Source organism: Salvelinus alpinus, chromosome 11 (genome assembly GCF_045679555.1).
Source record: "Salvelinus alpinus chromosome 11, SLU_Salpinus.1, whole genome shotgun sequence".
Classification (NCBI taxonomy): domain Eukaryota; kingdom Metazoa; phylum Chordata; class Actinopteri; order Salmoniformes; family Salmonidae; genus Salvelinus; species Salvelinus alpinus.
The window spans coordinates 16,713,714-16,732,735 of record NC_092096.1 but is presented as its reverse complement, the minus strand read 5'-3'; the positions used below and the strand labels follow the sequence as shown (position 1 = coordinate 16,732,735).

Here is a 19,022-nt window from a genome sequence, read left to right as displayed (position 1 = left end):
CTCAGTATGTGTAGACCATGTATCTGATGCTGTCTGGACAGTGAAACAGCTCCCCTCTGTCTCAGTATGTGTAGACCATGTATCTGATGCTGTCTGGACAGTGAAACAGCTCCCCTCTGTCTCAGTATGTGTAGACCATGTATCTGATGCTGTCTGGACAGTGAAACAGCTCCCCTCTGTCTCAGTATGTGTAGACCATGTATCTGATGCTGTCTGGACAGTGAAACAGCTCCCCTCTGTCTCAGTATGTGTAGACCATGTATCTGATGCTGTCTGGACAGTGAAACAGCTCCCCCTCTGTCTCAGTATGTGTAGACCATGTATCTGATGCTGTCTGGACAGTGAAACAGCCCCCCTTCTGTCTCAGTATGTGTAGACCATGTATCTGATGCTGTCTGGACAGTGAAACAGCGCCCCTCTGTCTCAGTATGTGTAGACCATGTATCTGATGCTGTCTGGACAGTGAAACAGCACCTCTCTGTCTCAGTATGTGTAGACCATGTATCTGATGCTGTCTGGACAGTGAAACAGAGCCCCTCTGTCTCAGTATGTGTAGACCATCTATCTGATGCTGTCTGGACAGTGAAACAGCGCCCCTCTGTCTCAGTGTGTGTAGACCATCTATCTGATGCTGTCTGGACAGTGAAACAGCTCCACTCTGTCTCAGTATGTGTAGACCATGTATCTGATGCTGTCTGGACAGTGAAACAGCTCCCCTCTGTCTAAGTATGTGTAGACCATGTATCTGATGCTGTCTGGACAGTGAAACAGCTCCCCTCTGTCTCAGTATGTGTAGACCATGTATCTGATGCTGTCTGGACAGTGAAACAGCGCCCCTCTGTCTCAGTATGTGTAGACCATGTATCTGATGCTGTCTGGACAGTGAAACAGCTCCCCTCTGTCTCAGTATGTGTAGACCATGTATCTGATGCTGTCTGGACAGTGAAACAGCGCCCCTCTGTCTCAGTATGTGTAGACCATGTATCTGATGCTGTCTGGACAGTGAAACAGCTCCCCTCTGTCTCAGTATGTGTAGACCATGTATCTGATGCTGTCTGGACAGTGAAACAGCACCTCTCTGTCTCAGTATGTGTAGACCATGTATCTGATGCTGTCTGGACAGTGAAACAGCGCCCCTCTGTCTCAGTATGTGTAGACCATGTATCTGATGCTGTCTGGACAGTGAAACAGCGCCCCTCTGTCTCAGTATGTGTAGACCATGTATCTGATGCTGTCTGGACAGTGAAACAGCTCCCCTCTGTCTCAGTATGTGTAGACCATGTATCTGATGCTGTCTGGACAGTGAAACAGCGCCCCTCTGTCTCAGTATGTGTAGACCATGTATCTGATGCTGTCTGGACAGTGAAACAGCTCCCCCTCTGTCTCAGTATGTGTAGACCATGTATCTGATGCTGTCTGGACAGTGAAACAGCTCCCCCTCTGTCTCAGTATGTGTAGACCATGTATCTGATGCTGTCTGGACAGTGAAACAGCACCCCTCTGTCTCAGTATGTGTAGACCATGTATCTGATGCTGTCTGGACAGTGAAACAGCGCCCCTCTGTCTCAGTGTGTGTAGCCCATGTATCTGATGCTGTCTGGACAGTGAAACAGCTCCCCTCTGTCTCAGTATGTGTAGACCATGTATCTGATGCTGTCTGGACAGTGAAACAGCTCCCCCTCTGTCTCAGTATGTGTAGACCATGTATCTGATGCTGTCTGGACAGTGAAACAGCACCCCTCTGTCTCAGTATGTGTAGACCATGTATCTGATGCTGTCTGGACAGTGAAACAGCACCCCTCTGTCTCAGTATGTGTAGACCATGTATCTGATGCTGTCTGGACAGTGAAACAGCTCCCCTCTGTCTCAGTATGTGTAGACCATGTATCTGATGCTGTCTGGACAGTGAAACAGCTCCCCCTCTGTCTCAGTATGTGTAGACCATGTATCTGATGCTGTCTGGACAGTGAAACAGCACCTCTCTGTCTCAGTGTGTGTAGACCATGTATCTGATGCTGTCTGGACAGTGAAACAGCTCCCCTCTGTCTCAGTGTGTGTAGACCATGTATCTGATGCTGTCTGGACAGTGAAACAGCTCCCCTCTGTCTCAGTGTGTGTAGACCATGTATCTGATGCTGTCTGGACAGTGAAACAGCGCCCCTCTGTCTCAGTATGTGTAGACCATGTATCTGATGCTGTCTGGACAGTGAAACAGCGCCCCTCTGTCTCAGTATGTGTAGACCATGTATCTGATGCTGTCTGGACAGTGAAACAGCACCCCTCTGTCTCAGTATGTGTAGACCATGTATCTGATGCTGTCTGGACAGTGAAACAGCGCCCCTCTGTCTCAGTATGTGTAGACCATGTATCTGATGCTGTCTGGACAGTGAAACAGCACCCCTCTGTCTCAGTATGTGTAGACCATGTATCTGATGCTGTCTGGACAGTGAAACAGCTCCCCCTCTGTCTCAGTATGTGTAGACCATGTATCTGATGCTGTCTGGACAGTGAAACAGCACCCCTCTGTCTCAGTATGTGTAGACCATGTATCTGATGCCGTCTGGACAGTGAAACAGCGCCCCTCTGTCTCAGTATGTGTAGACCATCTATCTGATGCTGTCTGGACAGTGAAACAGCTCCCCTCTGTCTCAGTATGTGTAGACCATGTATCTGATGCTGTCTGGACAGTGAAACAGCACCCCTCTGTCTCAGTATGTGTAGACCATGTATCTGATGCTGTCTGGACAGTGAAACAGCGCCCCTCTGTCTCAGTATGTGTAGACCATGTATCTGATGCTGTCTGGACAGTGAAACAGCTCCCCCTCTGTCTCAGTATGTGTAGACCATGTATCTGATGCTGTCTGGACAGTGAAACAGCGCCCCTCTGTCTCAGTATGTGTAGACCATGTATCTGATGCTGTCTGGACAGTGAAACAGCACCTCTCTGTCTCAGTATGTGTAGACCATGTATCTGATGCAGTCTGGACAGTGAAACAGCACCCCTCTGTCTCAGTATGTGTAGACCATGTATCTGATGCTGTCTGGACAGTGAAACAGCTCCCCTCTGTCTCAGTGTGTGTAGACCATGTATCTGATGCTGTCTGGACAGTGAAACAGCTCCCCTCTGTCTCAGTATGTGTAGACCATGTATCTGATGCTGTCTGGACAGTGAAACAGCTCCCCTCTGTCTCAGTATGTGTAGCCCATGTATCTGATGCTGTCTGGACAGTGAAACAGCACCTCTCTGTCTCAGTATGTGTAGACCATGTATCTGATGCTGTCTGGACAGTGAAACAGCACCTCTCTGTCTCAGTATGTGTAGACCATGTATCTGATGCTGTCTGGACAGTGAAACAGCACCTCTCTGTCTCAGTGTGTGTAGACCATGTATCTGATGCTGTCTGGACAGTGAAACAGCTCCCCTCTGTCTCAGTGTGTGTAGACCATGTATCTGATGCTGTCTGGACAGTGAAACAGCGCCCCTCTGTCTCAGTGTGTGTAGACCATGTATCTGATGCTGTCTGGACAGTGAAACAGCTCCCCTCTGTCTCAGTATGTGTAGACCATGTATCTGATGCTGTCTGGACAGTGAAACAGCACCCCTCTGTCTCAGTATGTGTAGACCATGTATCTGATGCTGTCTGGACAGTGAAACAGCTCCCCTCTGTCTCAGTATGTGTAGACCATGTATCTGATGCTGTCTGGACAGTGAAACAGCTCCCCTCTGTCTCAGTATGTGTAGACCATGTATCTGATGCTGTCTGGACAGTGAAACAGCTCCCCCTCTGTCTCAGTATGTGTAGACCATGTATCTGATGCTGTCTGGACAGTGAAACAGCACCCCTCTGTCTCAGTATGTGTAGACCATGTATCTGATGCTGTCTGGACAGTGAAACAGCACCCCTCTGTCTCAGTATATGTAGACCATGTATCTGATGCTGTCTGGACAGTGAAACAGCACCCCTCTGTCTCAGTATGTGTAGACCATGTATCTGATGCTGTCTGGAACTAAATAACATGTTGCCGCTCTAGCGTTTCATTCATTGATGACATCAAGCGTGTCGCCTCCCTTGATTAAAAAAGAAGAAGAAATAATTAGCCAATCGGCGTTGAGATGAGCTAAACAATGTGTTGTCATGGCGCAGCAAAACTCCCCCCACGGGAGGACAGTTTGGATTTGGCTTCACACCAATCAAATCACATCCTATGCAAAATGTCATCATTGTCAGAAAAACGTGTCTGTTTCTGGTCTGTCTGTGTTGATGTCCTGCACTGGTTAGCTTGCTAAATCAACTCGTTCCTAAGCCATAGATGGAGATGGGGATTTGGACTTCTGGTTTTGACTTAATTCTCTGTACAGACCAATGATTATGACGGCGATGCTGATCTAACCATAAATGCATGTATCCAGACCCCAGGAAGAGTAGCTGCTGCCACTGGCTTGAGACCATTGATGTTCAATATGTAGCCTGGATGTAGTCTAGTAGAATCACGTTAACTAGCCAGCTAACTTAGCTGGTTCATTGTTGCCCATGCGAGGAAGTTAAGTAGAATCACGTTAACTAGCCAGCTAACTTAGCTGGTTCATTGTTGCCCATGCGAGGAAGTTAAGTAGAATCACGTTAACTAGCCAGCTAACTTAGCTGGTTCATTGTTGCCCATGCGAGGAAGTTAAGTAGAATCACGTTAACTAGCCAGCTAACTTAGCTGGTTCATTGTTACCCATGCGAGGAAGTTAGGCTGGCAAGCATTTTAGCGAGGTAGCCTGTGAAAACAAAAACTAAAAGTGTACAGCGCCATGGACCGTTTAGCCAACATGAAAGAGAGGAGGAAGGCATAGGTATTCAACTAGTCCACAAGTAGGGTCAAAAAATAAAGGCAGGGCTCCAGTTGTCTGTAGCTGACGTGATGTAACTCTGTAGATCTAAATCAGTTGTCTGTAGCTGACGTGATGTAACTCTGTAGATCTAAACCAGTTGTCTGTAGCTGACGTGATGTAACTCTGTAGTTCTAAACCAGTTGTCTGTAGCTGACGTGATGTAACTCTGTAGTTCTAAACCAGTTGTCTGTAGCTGACGTGATGTAACTCTGTAGTTCTAAACCAGTTGTCTGTAGCTGACTTGATGTAACTCTGTAGTTCTAAACCAGTTGTCTGTAGCTGACGTGATGTAACTCTGTAGTTCTAAACCAGTTGTCTGTAGCTGACTTGATGTAACTATGTAGTTCTAAACCAGTTGTCTGTAGCTGACTTGATGTAACTCTGTAGTTCTAAACCAGTTGTCTGTAGCTGACTTGATGTAACTCTGTAGTTCTAAACCAGTTGTCTGTAGCTGACTTGATGTAACTCTGTAGATCTGAGCCAGTTATCTGTAGCTGACTTGATGTAACTCTGCAGTTCTAAACCAGTTGTCTGTAGCTGACGTGATGTAACTCTGTAGTTCTAAACCAGTTGTCTGTAGCTGTCTTGATGTAACTCTGTAGTTCTAAACCAGTTGTCTGTAGCTGACTTGATGTAACTCTGTAGATCTAAACCAGTTGTCTGTAGCTGACTTGATGTAACTATGTAGTTCTAAACCAGTTGTCTGTAGCTGACGTGATGTAACTCTGTAGTTCTAAACCAGTTGTCTGTAGCTGACGTGATGTAACTCTGTAGTTCTAAACCAGTTGTCTGTAGCTGACTTGATGTAACTATGTAGTTCTAAACCAGTTGTCTGTAGCTGACGTGATGTAACTCTGTAGTTCTAAACCAGTTGTCTGTAGCTGACGTGATGTAACTCTGTAGTTCTAAACCAGTTGTCTGTAGCTGACGTGATGTAACTCCGTAGTTCTAAACCAGTTGTCTGTAGCTGACGTGATGTAAGTCTGTAGTTCTGAACCAGTTGTCTGTAGCTGACGTGATGTAACTCTGTAGTTCTAAACCAGTTGTCTGTAGCTGACGTGATGTAACTCTGTAGTTCTAAACCAGTTGTCTGTAGCTGATATGATGTAACTCTGTAGTTCTAAACCAGTTGTCTGTAGCTGACGTGATGTAACTCTTTAGTTCTAAACCAGTTGTCTGTAGCTGACGTGATGTAACTCTGTAGTTCAAAACCAGTTGTCTGTAGCTGACGTGATGTAACTCTGTAGTTCTGAACCAGTTGTCTGTAGCTGACGTGATGTAACTCTGTAGTTCTAAACCAGTTGTCTGTAGCTGACGTGATGTAACTCTGTAGTTCTAAACCAGTTGTCTGTAGCTGACGTGATGTAACTCTGTAGTTCTAAACCAGTTGTCTGTAGCTGACGTGATGTAACTCTGTAGTTCTAAACCAGTTGTCTGTAGCTGACGTGATGTAACTCTGTAGTTCTAAACCAGTTGTCTGTAGCTGACGTGATGTAACTCTGTAGTTCTAAACCAGTTGTCTGTAGCTGACGTGATGTAACTATGTAGTTCTAAACCAGTTGTCTGTAGCTGACGTGATGTAACTCTGTAGTTCTAAACCAGTTGTCTGTAGCTGACGTGATGTAACTCTGTAATTCTAAACCCGTTGTCTGTAGCTGACGTGATGTAACTCTGTAGTTCTAAACCAGTTGTCTGTAGCTGACGTGATGTAACTCTGTAGTTCTAAACCAGTTGTCTGTAGCTGACTTGATGTAACTCTGTAGTTCTAAACCAGTTGTCTGTAGTTGACTTGATGTAACTCTGTAGTTCTAAACCAGTTGTCTGTAGCTGACGTGATGTAACTCTGTAGTTCTAAACCAGTTGTCTGTAGCTGACGTGATGTAACTCTGTAGTTCTAAACCAGTTGTCTGTAGCTGACGTGATGTAACTCTGTAGTTCTGAACCAGTTGTCTGTAGCTGACGTGATGTAACTCTGTAGTTCTAAACCCGTTGTCTGTAGCTGACGTGATGTAACTCTGTAGTTCTAAACCAGTTGTCTGTAGCTGACGTGATGTAACTCTGTAGTTCTAAACCAGTTGTCTGTAGCTGACGTGATGTAACTCTGTAGTTCTAAACCAGTTGTCTGTAGCTGACGTGATGTAACTCTTTAGTTCTAAACCAGTTGTCTGTAGCTGACGTGATGTAACTCTGTAGTTCAAAACCAGTTGTCTGTAGCTGACGTGATGTAACTCTGTAGTTCTGAACCAGTTGTCTGTAGCTGACGTGATGTAACTCTGTAGTTCTAAACCAGTTGTCTGTAGCTGACGTGATGTAACTCTGTAGTTCTAAACCAGTTGTCTGTAGCTGACGTGATGTAACTCTCTAGTTCTAAACCAGTTGTCTGTAGCTGACGTGATGTAACTCTGTAGTTCTAAACCAGTTGTCTGTAGCTGACGTGATGTAACTCTGTAGTTCTAAACCAGTTGTCTGTAGCTGACGTGATGTAACTCTGTAGTTCTAAACCAGTTGTCTGTAGCTGACGTGATGTAACTATGTAGTTCTAAACCAGTTGTCTGTAGCTGACGTGATGTAACTCTGTAGTTCTAAACCAGTTGTCTGTAGCTGACGTGATGTAACTCTGTAATTCTAAACCCGTTGTCTGTAGCTGACGTGATGTAACTCTGTAGTTCTAAACCAGTTGTCTGTAGCTGACGTGATGTAACTCTGTAGTTCTAAACCAGTTGTCTGTAGCTGACTTGATGTAACTCTGTAGTTCTAAACCAGTTGTCTGTAGTTGACTTGATGTAACTCTGTAGTTCTAAACCAGTTGTCTGTAGCTGACGTGATGTAACTCTGTAGTTCTAAACCAGTTGTCTGTAGCTGACGTGATGTAACTCTGTAGTTCTAAACCAGTTGTCTGTAGCTGACGTGATGTAACTCTGTAGTTCTGAACCAGTTGTCTGTAGCTGACGTGATGTAACTCTGTAGTTCTAAACCCGTTGTCTGTAGCTGACGTGATGTAACTCTGTAGTTCTAAACCAGTTGTCTGTAGCTGACGTGATGTAACTCTGTAGTTCTAAACCAGTTGTCTGTAGCTGACGTGATGTAACTCTGTAGTTCTAAACCAGTTGTCTGTAGCTGTAACGCTGTAGTTCTAAACCAGTTGTCTGTAGCTGACGTGATGTAACTCTGTAGTTCTAAACCAGTTGTCTGTAGCTGGCGTGATGTAACTCTGTAGATCTAAACCAGTTGTCTGTAGCTGACGTGATGTAACTCTGTAGTTCTAAACCAGTTGTCTGTAGCTGACGTGATGTAACTCTGTAGTTCTAAACCCGTTGTCTGTAGCTGACGTGATGTAACTCTGTAGTTCTAAACCAGTTGTCTGTAGCTGACGTGATGTAACTCTGTAGTTCTGAACCAGTTGTCTGTAGCTGACGTGATGTAACTCTGTAGTTCTAAACCCGTTGTCTGTAGCTGACGTGATGTAACTCTGTAGTTCTAAACCAGTTGTCTGTAGCTGACGTGATGTAACTCTGTAGTTCTAAACCAGTTGTCTGTAGCTGACTTGATGTAACTCTGTAGTTCTAAACCAGTTGTCTGTAGCTGACGTGATGTAACTCTGTAGTTCTAAACCAGTTGTCTGTAGCTGACTTGATGTAACTCTGTAGTTCTAAACCAGTTGTCTGTAGCTGACTTGATGTAACTATGTAGTTCTAAACCAGTTGTCTGTAGCTGACTTGATGTAACTCTGTAGTTCTAAACCAGTTGTCTGTAGCTGACTTGATGTAACTCTGTAGTTCTAAACCAGTTGTCTGTAGCTGACTTGATGTAACTCTGTAGATCTGAGCCAGTTATCTGTAGCTGACTTGATGTAACTCTGTAGTTCTAAACCAGTTGTCTGTAGCTGACGTGATGTAACTCTGTAGTTCTAAACCAGTTGTCTGTAGCTGTCTTGATGTAACTCTGTAGTTCTAAACCAGTTGTCTGTAGCTGACTTGATGTAACTCTGTAGATCTAAACCAGTTGTCTGTAGCTGACTTGATGTAACTATGTAGTTCTAAACCAGTTGTCTGTAGCTGACGTGATGTAACTCTGTAGTTCTAAACCAGTTGTCTGTAGCTGACGTGATGTAACTCTGTAGTTCTAAACCAGTTGTCTGTAGCTGACTTGATGTAACTATGTAGTTCTAAACCAGTTGTCTGTAGCTGACGTGATGTAACTCTGTAGTTCTAAACCAGTTGTCTGTAGCTGACGTGATGTAACTCTGTAGTTCTAAGACAGTTGTCTGTAGCTGACGTGATGTAACTCCGTAGTTCTAAACCAGTTGTCTGTAGCTGACGTGATGTAAGTCTGTAGTTCTGAACCAGTTGTCTGTAGCTGACGTGATGTAACTCTGTAGTTCTAAACCAGTTGTCTGTAGCTGACGTGATGTAACTCTGTAGTTCTAAACCAGTTGTCTGTAGCTGATGTGATGTAACTCTGTAGTTCTAAACCAGTTGTCTGTAGCTGACGTGATGTAACTCTTTAGTTCTAAACCAGTTGTCTGTAGCTGACGTGATGTAACTCTGTAGTTCAAAACCAGTTGTCTGTAGCTGACGTGATGTAACTCTGTAGTTCTAAACCAGTTGTCTGTAGCTGACGTGATGTAACTCTGTAGTTCTAAACCAGTTGTCTGTAGCTGACGTGATGTAACTCTGTAGTTCTAAACCAGTTGTCTATAGCTGACGTGATGTAACTCTGTAGTTCTAAACCAGTTGTCTGTAGCTGACTTGATGTAACTATGTAGTTCTAAACCAGTTGTCTGTAGCTGACTTGATGTAACTCTGTAGTTCTAAACCAGTTGTCTGTAGCTGACTTGATGTAACTCTGTAGTTCTAAACCAGTTGTCTGTAGCTGACTTGATGTAACTCTGTAGATCTGAGCCAGTTATCTGTAGCTGACTTGATGTAACTCTGTAGTTCTAAACCAGTTGTCTGTAGCTGACGTGATGTAACTCTGTAGTTCTAAACCAGTTGTCTGTAGCTGTCTTGATGTAACTCTGTAGTTCTAAACCAGTTGTCTGTAGCTGACTTGATGTAACTATGTAGTTCTAAACCAGTTGTCTGTAGCTGACTTGATGTAACTATGTAGTTCTAAACCAGTTGTCTGTAGCTGACGTGATGTAACTCTGTAGTTCTAAACCAGTTGTCTGTAGCTGACGTGATGTAACTCTGTAGTTCTAAACCAGTTGTCTGTAGCTGACGTGATGTAACTCCGTAGTTCTAAACCAGTTGTCTGTAGCTGACGTGATGTAAGTCTGTAGTTCTGAACCAGTTGTCTGTAGCTGACGTGATGTAACTCTGTAGTTCTAAACCAGTTGTCTGTAGCTGACGTGATGTAACTCTGTAGTTCTAAACCAGTTGTCTGTAGCTGACGTGATGTAACTCTGTAGTTCTAAACCAGTTGTCTGTAGCTGACGTGATGTAACTCTTTAGTTCTAAACCAGTTGTCTGTAGCTGACGTGATGTAACTCTGTAGTTCAAAACCAGTTGTCTGTAGCTGACGTGATGTAACTCTGTAGTTCTGAACCAGTTGTCTGTAGCTGACGTGATGTAACTCTGTAGTTCTAAACCAGTTGTCTGTAGCTGACGTGATGTAACTCTGTAGTTCTAAACCAGTTGTCTGTAGCTGACGTGATGTAACTCTGTAGTTCTAAACCAGTTGTCTGTAGCTGACGTGATGTAACTCTGTAGTTCTAAACCAGTTGTCTGTAGCTGACGTGATGTAACTCTGTAGTTCTAAACCAGTTGTCTGTAGCTGACGTGATGTAACTCTGTAGTTCTAAACCAGTTGTCTGTAGCTGACGTGATGTAACTATGTAGTTCTAAACCAGTTGTCTGTAGCTGACGTGATGTAACTCTGTAGTTCTAAACCAGTTGTCTGTAGCTGACGTGATGTAACTCTGTAATTCTAAACCCGTTGTCTGTAGCTGACGTGATGTAACTCTGTAGTTCTAAACCAGTTGTCTGTAGCTGACGTGATGTAACTCTGTAGTTCTAAACCAGTTGTCTGTAGCTGACTTGATGTAACTCTGTAGTTCTAAACCAGTTGTCTGTAGTTGACTTGATGTAACTCTGTAGTTCTAAACCAGTTGTCTGTAGCTGACGTGATGTAACTCTGTAGTTCTAAACCAGTTGTCTGTAGCTGACGTGATGTAACTCTGTAGTTCTAAACCAGTTGTCTGTAGCTGACGTGATGTAACTCTGTAGTTCTGAACCAGTTGTCTGTAGCTGACGTGATGTAACTCTGTAGTTCTAAACCCGTTGTCTGTAGCTGACGTGATGTAACTCTGTAGTTCTAAACCAGTTGTCTGTAGCTGACGTGATGTAACTCTGTAGTTCTAAACCAGTTGTCTGTAGCTGACGTGATGTAACTCTGTAGTTCTAAACCAGTTGTCTGTAGCTGTAACGCTGTAGTTCTAAACCAGTTGTCTGTAGCTGACTTGATGTAACTCTGTAGTTCTAAACCAGTTGTCTGTAGCTGACGTGATGTAACTCTGTAGTTCTAAACCAGTTGTCTGTAGCTGACTTGATGTAACTATGTAGTTCTAAACCAGTTGTCTGTAGCTGACTTGATGTAACTCTGTAGTTCTAAACCAGTTGTCTGTAGCTGACTTGATGTAACTCTGTAGTTCTAAACCAGTTGTCTGTAGCTGACTTGATGTAACTCTGTAGATCTGAGCCAGTTATCTGTAGCTGACTTGATGTAACTCTGTAGTTCTAAACCAGTTGTCTGTAGCTGACGTGATGTAACTCTGTAGTTCTAAACCAGTTGTCTGTAGCTGTCTTGATGTAACTCTGTAGTTCTAAACCAGTTGTCTGTAGCTGACTTGATGTAACTCTGTAGATCTAAACCAGTTGTCTGTAGCTGACTTGATGTAACTATGTAGTTCTAAACCAGTTGTCTGTAGCTGACGTGATGTAACTCTGTAGTTCTAAACCAGTTGTCTGTAGCTGACGTGATGTAACTCTGTAGTTCTAAACCAGTTGTCTGTAGCTGACTTGATGTAACTATGTAGTTCTAAACCAGTTGTCTGTAGCTGACGTGATGTAACTCTGTAGTTCTAAACCAGTTGTCTGTAGCTGACGTGATGTAACTCTGTAGTTCTAAACCAGTTGTCTGTAGCTGACGTGATGTAACTCCGTAGTTCTAAACCAGTTGTCTGTAGCTGACGTGATGTAAGTCTGTAGTTCTGAACCAGTTGTCTGTAGCTGACGTGATGTAACTCTGTAGTTCTAAACCAGTTGTCTGTAGCTGACGTGATGTAACTCTGTAGTTCTAAACCAGTTGTCTGTAGCTGATATGATGTAACTCTGTAGTTCTAAACCAGTTGTCTGTAGCTGACGTGATGTAACTCTTTAGTTCTAAACCAGTTGTCTGTAGCTGACGTGATGTAACTCTGTAGTTCAAAACCAGTTGTCTGTAGCTGACGTGATGTAACTCTGTAGTTCTGAACCAGTTGTCTGTAGCTGACGTGATGTAACTCTGTAGTTCTAAACCAGTTGTCTGTAGCTGACGTGATGTAACTCTGTAGTTCTAAACCAGTTGTCTGTAGCTGACGTGATGTAACTCTGTAGTTCTAAACCAGTTGTCTGTAGCTGACGTGATGTAACTCTGTAGTTCTAAACCAGTTGTCTGTAGCTGACGTGATGTAACTCTGTAGTTCTAAACCAGTTGTCTGTAGCTGACGTGATGTAACTCTGTAGTTCTAAACCAGTTGTCTGTAGCTGACGTGATGTAACTATGTAGTTCTAAACCAGTTGTCTGTAGCTGACGTGATGTAACTCTGTAGTTCTAAACCAGTTGTCTGTAGCTGACGTGATGTAACTCTGTAATTCTAAACCCGTTGTCTGTAGCTGACGTGATGTAACTCTGTAGTTCTAAACCAGTTGTCTGTAGCTGACGTGATGTAACTCTGTAGTTCTAAACCAGTTGTCTGTAGCTGACTTGATGTAACTCTGTAGTTCTAAACCAGTTGTCTGTAGTTGACTTGATGTAACTCTGTAGTTCTAAACCAGTTGTCTGTAGCTGACGTGATGTAACTCTGTAGTTCTAAACCAGTTGTCTGTAGCTGACGTGATGTAACTCTGTAGTTCTAAACCAGTTGTCTGTAGCTGACGTGATGTAACTCTGTAGTTCTGAACCAGTTGTCTGTAGCTGACGTGATGTAACTCTGTAGTTCTAAACCCGTTGTCTGTAGCTGACGTGATGTAACTCTGTAGTTCTAAACCAGTTGTCTGTAGCTGACGTGATGTAACTCTGTAGTTCTAAACCAGTTGTCTGTAGCTGACGTGATGTAACTCTGTAGTTCTAAACCAGTTGTCTGTAGCTGTAACGCTGTAGTTCTAAACCAGTTGTCTGTAGCTGACGTGATGTAACTCTGTAGTTCTAAACCAGTTGTCTGTAGCTGGCGTGATGTAACTCTGTAGATCTAAACCAGTTGTCTGTAGCTGACGTGATGTAACTCTGTAGTTCTAAACCAGTTGTCTGTAGCTGACGTGATGTAACTCTGTAGTTCTAAACCCGTTGTCTGTAGCTGACGTGATGTAACTCTGTAGTTCTAAACCAGTTGTCTGTAGCTGACGTGATGTAACTCTGTAGTTCTGAACCAGTTGTCTGTAGCTGACGTGATGTAACTCTGTAGTTCTAAACCCGTTGTCTGTAGCTGACGTGATGTAACTCTGTAGTTCTAAACCAGTTGTCTGTAGCTGACGTGATGTAACTCTGTAGTTCTAAACCAGTTGTCTGTAGCTGACTTGATGTAACTCTGTAGTTCTAAACCAGTTGTCTGTAGCTGACGTGATGTAACTCTGTAGTTCTAAACCAGTTGTCTGTAGCTGACTTGATGTAACTCTGTAGTTCTAAACCAGTTGTCTGTAGCTGACTTGATGTAACTATGTAGTTCTAAACCAGTTGTCTGTAGCTGACTTGATGTAACTCTGTAGTTCTAAACCAGTTGTCTGTAGCTGACTTGATGTAACTCTGTAGTTCTAAACCAGTTGTCTGTAGCTGACTTGATGTAACTCTGTAGATCTGAGCCAGTTATCTGTAGCTGACTTGATGTAACTCTGTAGTTCTAAACCAGTTGTCTGTAGCTGACGTGATGTAACTCTGTAGTTCTAAACCAGTTGTCTGTAGCTGTCTTGATGTAACTCTGTAGTTCTAAACCAGTTGTCTGTAGCTGACTTGATGTAACTCTGTTGATCTAAACCAGTTGTCTGTAGCTGACTTGATGTAACTATGTAGTTCTAAACCAGTTGTCTGTAGCTGACGTGATGTAACTCTGTAGTTCTAAACCAGTTGTCTGTAGCTGACGTGATGTAACTCTGTAGTTCTAAACCAGTTGTCTGTAGCTGACTTGATGTAACTATGTAGTTCTAAACCAGTTGTCTGTAGCTGACGTGATGTAACTCTGTAGTTCTAAACCAGTTGTCTGTAGCTGACGTGATGTAACTCTGTAGTTCTAAACCAGTTGTCTGTAGCTGACGTGATGTAACTCCGTAGTTCTAAACCAGTTGTCTGTAGCTGACGTGATGTAAGTCTGTAGTTCTGAACCAGTTGTCTGTAGCTGACGTGATGTAACTCTGTAGTTCTAAACCAGTTGTCTGTAGCTGACGTGATGTAACTCTGTAGTTCTAAACCAGTTGTCTGTAGCTGATGTGATGTAACTCTGTAGTTCTAAACCAGTTGTCTGTAGCTGACGTGATGTAACTCTTTAGTTCTAAACCAGTTGTCTGTAGCTGACGTGATGTAACTCTGTAGTTCAAAACCAGTTGTCTGTAGCTGACTTGATGTAACTCTGTAGTTCTAAACCAGTTGTCTGTAGCTGACGTGATGTAACTCTGTAGTTCTAAACCAGTTGTCTGTAGCTGACGTGATGTAACTCTGTAGTTCTAAACCAGTTGTCTATAGCTGACGTGATGTAACTCTGTAGTTCTAAACCAGTTGTCTGTAGCTGACGTGATGTAACTCTGTAGTTCTAAACCAGTTGTCTGTAGCTGACGTGATGTAACTCTTTAGTTCTAAACCAGTTGTCTGTAGCTGACGTGATGTAACTCTGTAGTTCTAAACCAGTTGTCTGTAGCTGACGTGATGTAACTATGTAGTTCTAAACCAGTTGTCTGTAGCTGACTTGATGTAACTCTGTAGTTCTAAACCAGTTGTCTGTAGCTGACGTGATGTAACTCTGTAATTCTAAACCCGTTGTCTGTAGCTGACGTGATGTAACTATGTAGTTCTAAACCAGTTGTCTGTAGCTGACGTGATGTAACTCTGTAGTTCTAAACCAGTTGTCTGTAGCTGACGTGATGTAACTCTGTAGTTCTAAACCAGTTGTCTGTAGCTGACGTGATGTAACTATGTAGTTCTAAAACAGTTGTCTGTAGCTGACTTGATGTAACTCTGTAGTTCTAAACCAGTTGTCTGTAGCTGACGTGATGTAACTCTGTAATTCTAAACCCGTTGTCTGTAGCTGACGTGATGTAACTCTGTAGTTCTAAACCAGTTGTCTGTAGCTGACGTGATGTAACTCTGTAGTTCTAAACCAGTTGTCTGTAGCTGACGTGATGTAACTCTCTAGTTCTAAACCAGTTGTCTGTAGCTGACGTGATGTAACTCTGTAGTTCTAAACCAGTTGTCTGTAGCTGACGTGATGTAACTCTGTAGTTCTAAACCAGTTGTCTGTAGCTGACTTGATGTAACTCTGTAGTTCTAAACCAGTTGTCTGTAGCTGACGTGATGTAACTCTGTAATTCTAAACCCGTTGTCTGTAGCTGACGTGATGTAACTATGTAGTTCTAAACCAGTTGTCTGTAGCTGACGTGATGTAACTCTGTAGTTCTAAACCAGTTGTCTGTAGCTGACGTGATGTAACTCTGTAGTTCTAAACCAGTTGTCTGTAGCTGACGTGATGTAACTATGTAGTTCTAAACCAGTTGTCTGTAGCTGACTTGATGTAACTCTGTAGTTCTAAACCAGTTGTCTGTAGCTGACGTGATGTAACTCTGTAATTCTAAACCCGTTGTCTGTAGCTGACGTGATGTAACTCTGTAGTTCTAAACCAGTTGTCTGTAGCTGACGTGATGTAACTCTGTAGTTCTAAACCAGTTGTCTGTAGCTGACGTGATGTAACTCTGTAGTTCTAAACCAGTTGTCTGTAGCTGACGTGATGTAACTCTGTAGTTCTAAACCAGTTGTCTGTAGCTGACTTGATGTAACTCTGTAGTTCTAAACCAGTTGTCTGTAGTTGACTTGATGTAACTCTGTAGTTCTAAACCCGTTGTCTGTAGCTGACGTGATGTAACTCTGTAGTTCTAAACCAGTTGTCTGTAGCTGACGTGATGTAACTCTGTAGTTCTAAACCAGTTGTCTGTAGCTGTAACGCTGTAGTTCTAAACCAGTTGTCTGTAGCTGACGTGATGTAACTCTGTAGTTCTAAACCAGTTGTCTGTAGCTGGCGTGATGTAACTCTGTAGATCTAAACCAGTTGTCTGTAGCTGACGTGATGTAACTCTGTAGTTCTAAACCAGTTGTCTGTAGCTGACGTGATGTAACTCTGTAGTTCTAAACCCGTTGTCTGTAGCTGACGTGATGTAACTCTGTAGTTCTAAACCAGTTGTCTGTAGCTGACGTGATGTAACTCTGTAGTTCTGAACCAGTTGTCTGTAGCTGACGTGATGTAACTCTGTAGTTCTAAACCCGTTGTCTGTAGCTGACGTGATGTAACTCTGTAGTTCTAAACCAGTTGTCTGTAGCTGACGTGATGTAACTCTGTAGTTCTAAACCAGTTGTCTGTAGCTGACGTGATGTAACTCTGTAGTTCTAAACCAGTTGTCTGTAGCTGACGTGATGTAACTCTGTAGTTCTAAACCAGTTGTCTGTAGCTGACGTGATGTAACTCTGTAGTTCTAAACCAGTTGTCTGTAGCTGACTTGATGTAACTCTGTAGTTCTAAACCCGTTGTCTGTAGCTGACGTGATGTAACTCTGTAGTTCTAAACCAGTTGTCTGTAGCTGACGTGATGTAACTCTGTAGTTCTAAACCAGTTGTCTGTAGCTGACGTGATGTAACTCTGTAGTTCTAAACCAGTTGTCTGTAGCTGACGTGATGTAACTCTGTAGTTCTAAACCAGTTGTCTGTAGCTGACGTGATGTAACTCTGTAGTTCTAAACCAGTTGTCTGTAGCTGACTTGATGTAACTCTGTAGTTCTAAACCAGTTGTCTGTAGCTGACGTGATGTAACTCTGTAGATCTAAACCAGTTGTCTGTAGCTGACGTGATGTAACTCTGTAGATCTAGACCAGTTGTCTGTAGCTGACGTGATGTAACTCTGTAGTTCTAAACCAGATGTCTGTAGCTGTAAGATGTAACTCTGTTGTTCTGAACCAGTAGTTGTTTAGTAAACTGTAAAACATGAACTTGCTTGACCACGCTGCAGGTCATATGACTGTTATATGTAATATTTGCTTTGTGGACGTCACCTGACAGATGTTTCTCTCCGGTTTTGTGATGAAACAAACGTATGTGTAGTTTAATTTATTCCTCCACTGTTTTTTGTTGTTGTATATTATTGTGTATCACGGTGGCGTATGAACGAATGGGTTATAGAGCAAACAACGCAATATCACAACATAGGATATAATATGTCTTGTTTCCTGGCTTGGCTTCCTCAGTGATATTACCCACGCACCACTGCGGTATAGCATCTCGCCTCAGTTACAACGCTGTTTGTCTCTGTGTGTTCCAGCACGTAAGGACCTGAACGACGTAGCCAACCAGAGGAAGCTGGACATCATGAACAACGTGGCCACCGGCCTCGTCTTCATCACCACCATCATCAACATCTTCATCACCGCATTTGGAGTGCAGAAAACTGGCCTGTACCCCAAAACCTAGACTGAAGACTGGCCTGTACCCCAAAACCTAGACTGAAGACTGGCCTGTACCCCAAAACCTAGACTGAAGACTGGCCTGTACCCCAAAACCTAGACTGAAGACTGGCCTGTACCCCAAAACCTAGACTGAAGACTGGCCTGTACCCCAAAACCTAGACTGAAGACTGGCCTGTAACCCAAAACCTAGACTGAAGACTGGCCTGTACCCCAAAACCTAGACAGAAGACTGGCCTGTACCCCAAAACCTAGACAGAATACTGACCTTTACCCCAAAACCCAGACTGAAGACTGGCCTGTACCCCAAAACCTATACAGTAGACTGACCTGTACCCCAAAACCTAGACAGAATACTGACCTGTACCCCAAAACCTAAAGTGATATACTTCAGCGATATATCTTTTAAAACATGGCAATACGGGTTTATTATTGTTTTCTATTGTAACTTTTTTTTTATCAGAAGAGATTTGTAAAAGGAAGATATTAATCATTTTAAATGTCAAAAAGTAGAATTGTCTTATTCTAATGTGTATGGCTCAGAAATCAAATGAAAGACAAGTGTTTGGGCTACAGATTAGTCTCTCTAGACAAATGGGTTGCCTCCCACAATTTAACAATGTTCAAGCATGTCCTTGGTCTGGGATTTCCAAGAATGGCTACAGACCAATGGGTCTTCAGATAATATATGGGTCTTCAGATAATATAATAAGGGTCTTCAGATAATATATGGGTCTTCAGATAATATAATAAGGGTCTTCAGATAATATAAGGGTCTTCAGATAATATAAGGGTCTTCAGATAATATAAGGGGAAAGATAATATAAGGGGAAAGATAATATAAGGGGAAAGATAATATAAGGGTCTTCAGATAATATAAGGGGAAGATAATATAAGGGTCTTCAGATAATATAAGGGGAAAGATAATATAAGGGGAAACAGTGACTACTAGTGGTCTTTATTTGACTAATAAAGAAGGATACTCACTGTGTCCAAAGTGTGTCTCTAATGCAATTTTTTTTATATTTTTTTTATTTCACCTTTATTTAACCAGGTAGGCTAGTTGAGAACAAGTTCTCATTTGCAACTGCGACCTGGCCAAGATAAAGCATAGCAGTGTGAACAGACAACACAGAGTTACACATGGAGTAAACAATAAACAAGTCAATAACATGGTAGAAAAAGAGAGAATCTATATACAATGTGTGCAAAAGGCATGAGGTAGGCAATAAATCGAA

At 42.9% G+C, this 19,022-nt stretch overlaps 1 protein-coding gene across 1 annotated transcript in view; it reads left to right on the top strand.

Annotated features, from left to right (window-relative positions):
* The window catches only part of ninj2 (ninjurin 2), a 127,749-nt gene extending 108,956 nt beyond the window's left edge, over positions 1-18,793 (top strand). Inside the window, exon 4 of the mRNA XM_071331840.1 lies at positions 17,643-18,793. Coding sequence (XP_071187941.1) covers positions 17,643-17,791 — 149 coding nt within the window. The 3' untranslated portion in view covers positions 17,792-18,793. The remainder of the gene's footprint in view (positions 1-17,642) is intronic.
* Positions 18,794-19,022: the final 229 nt, after the last annotated feature.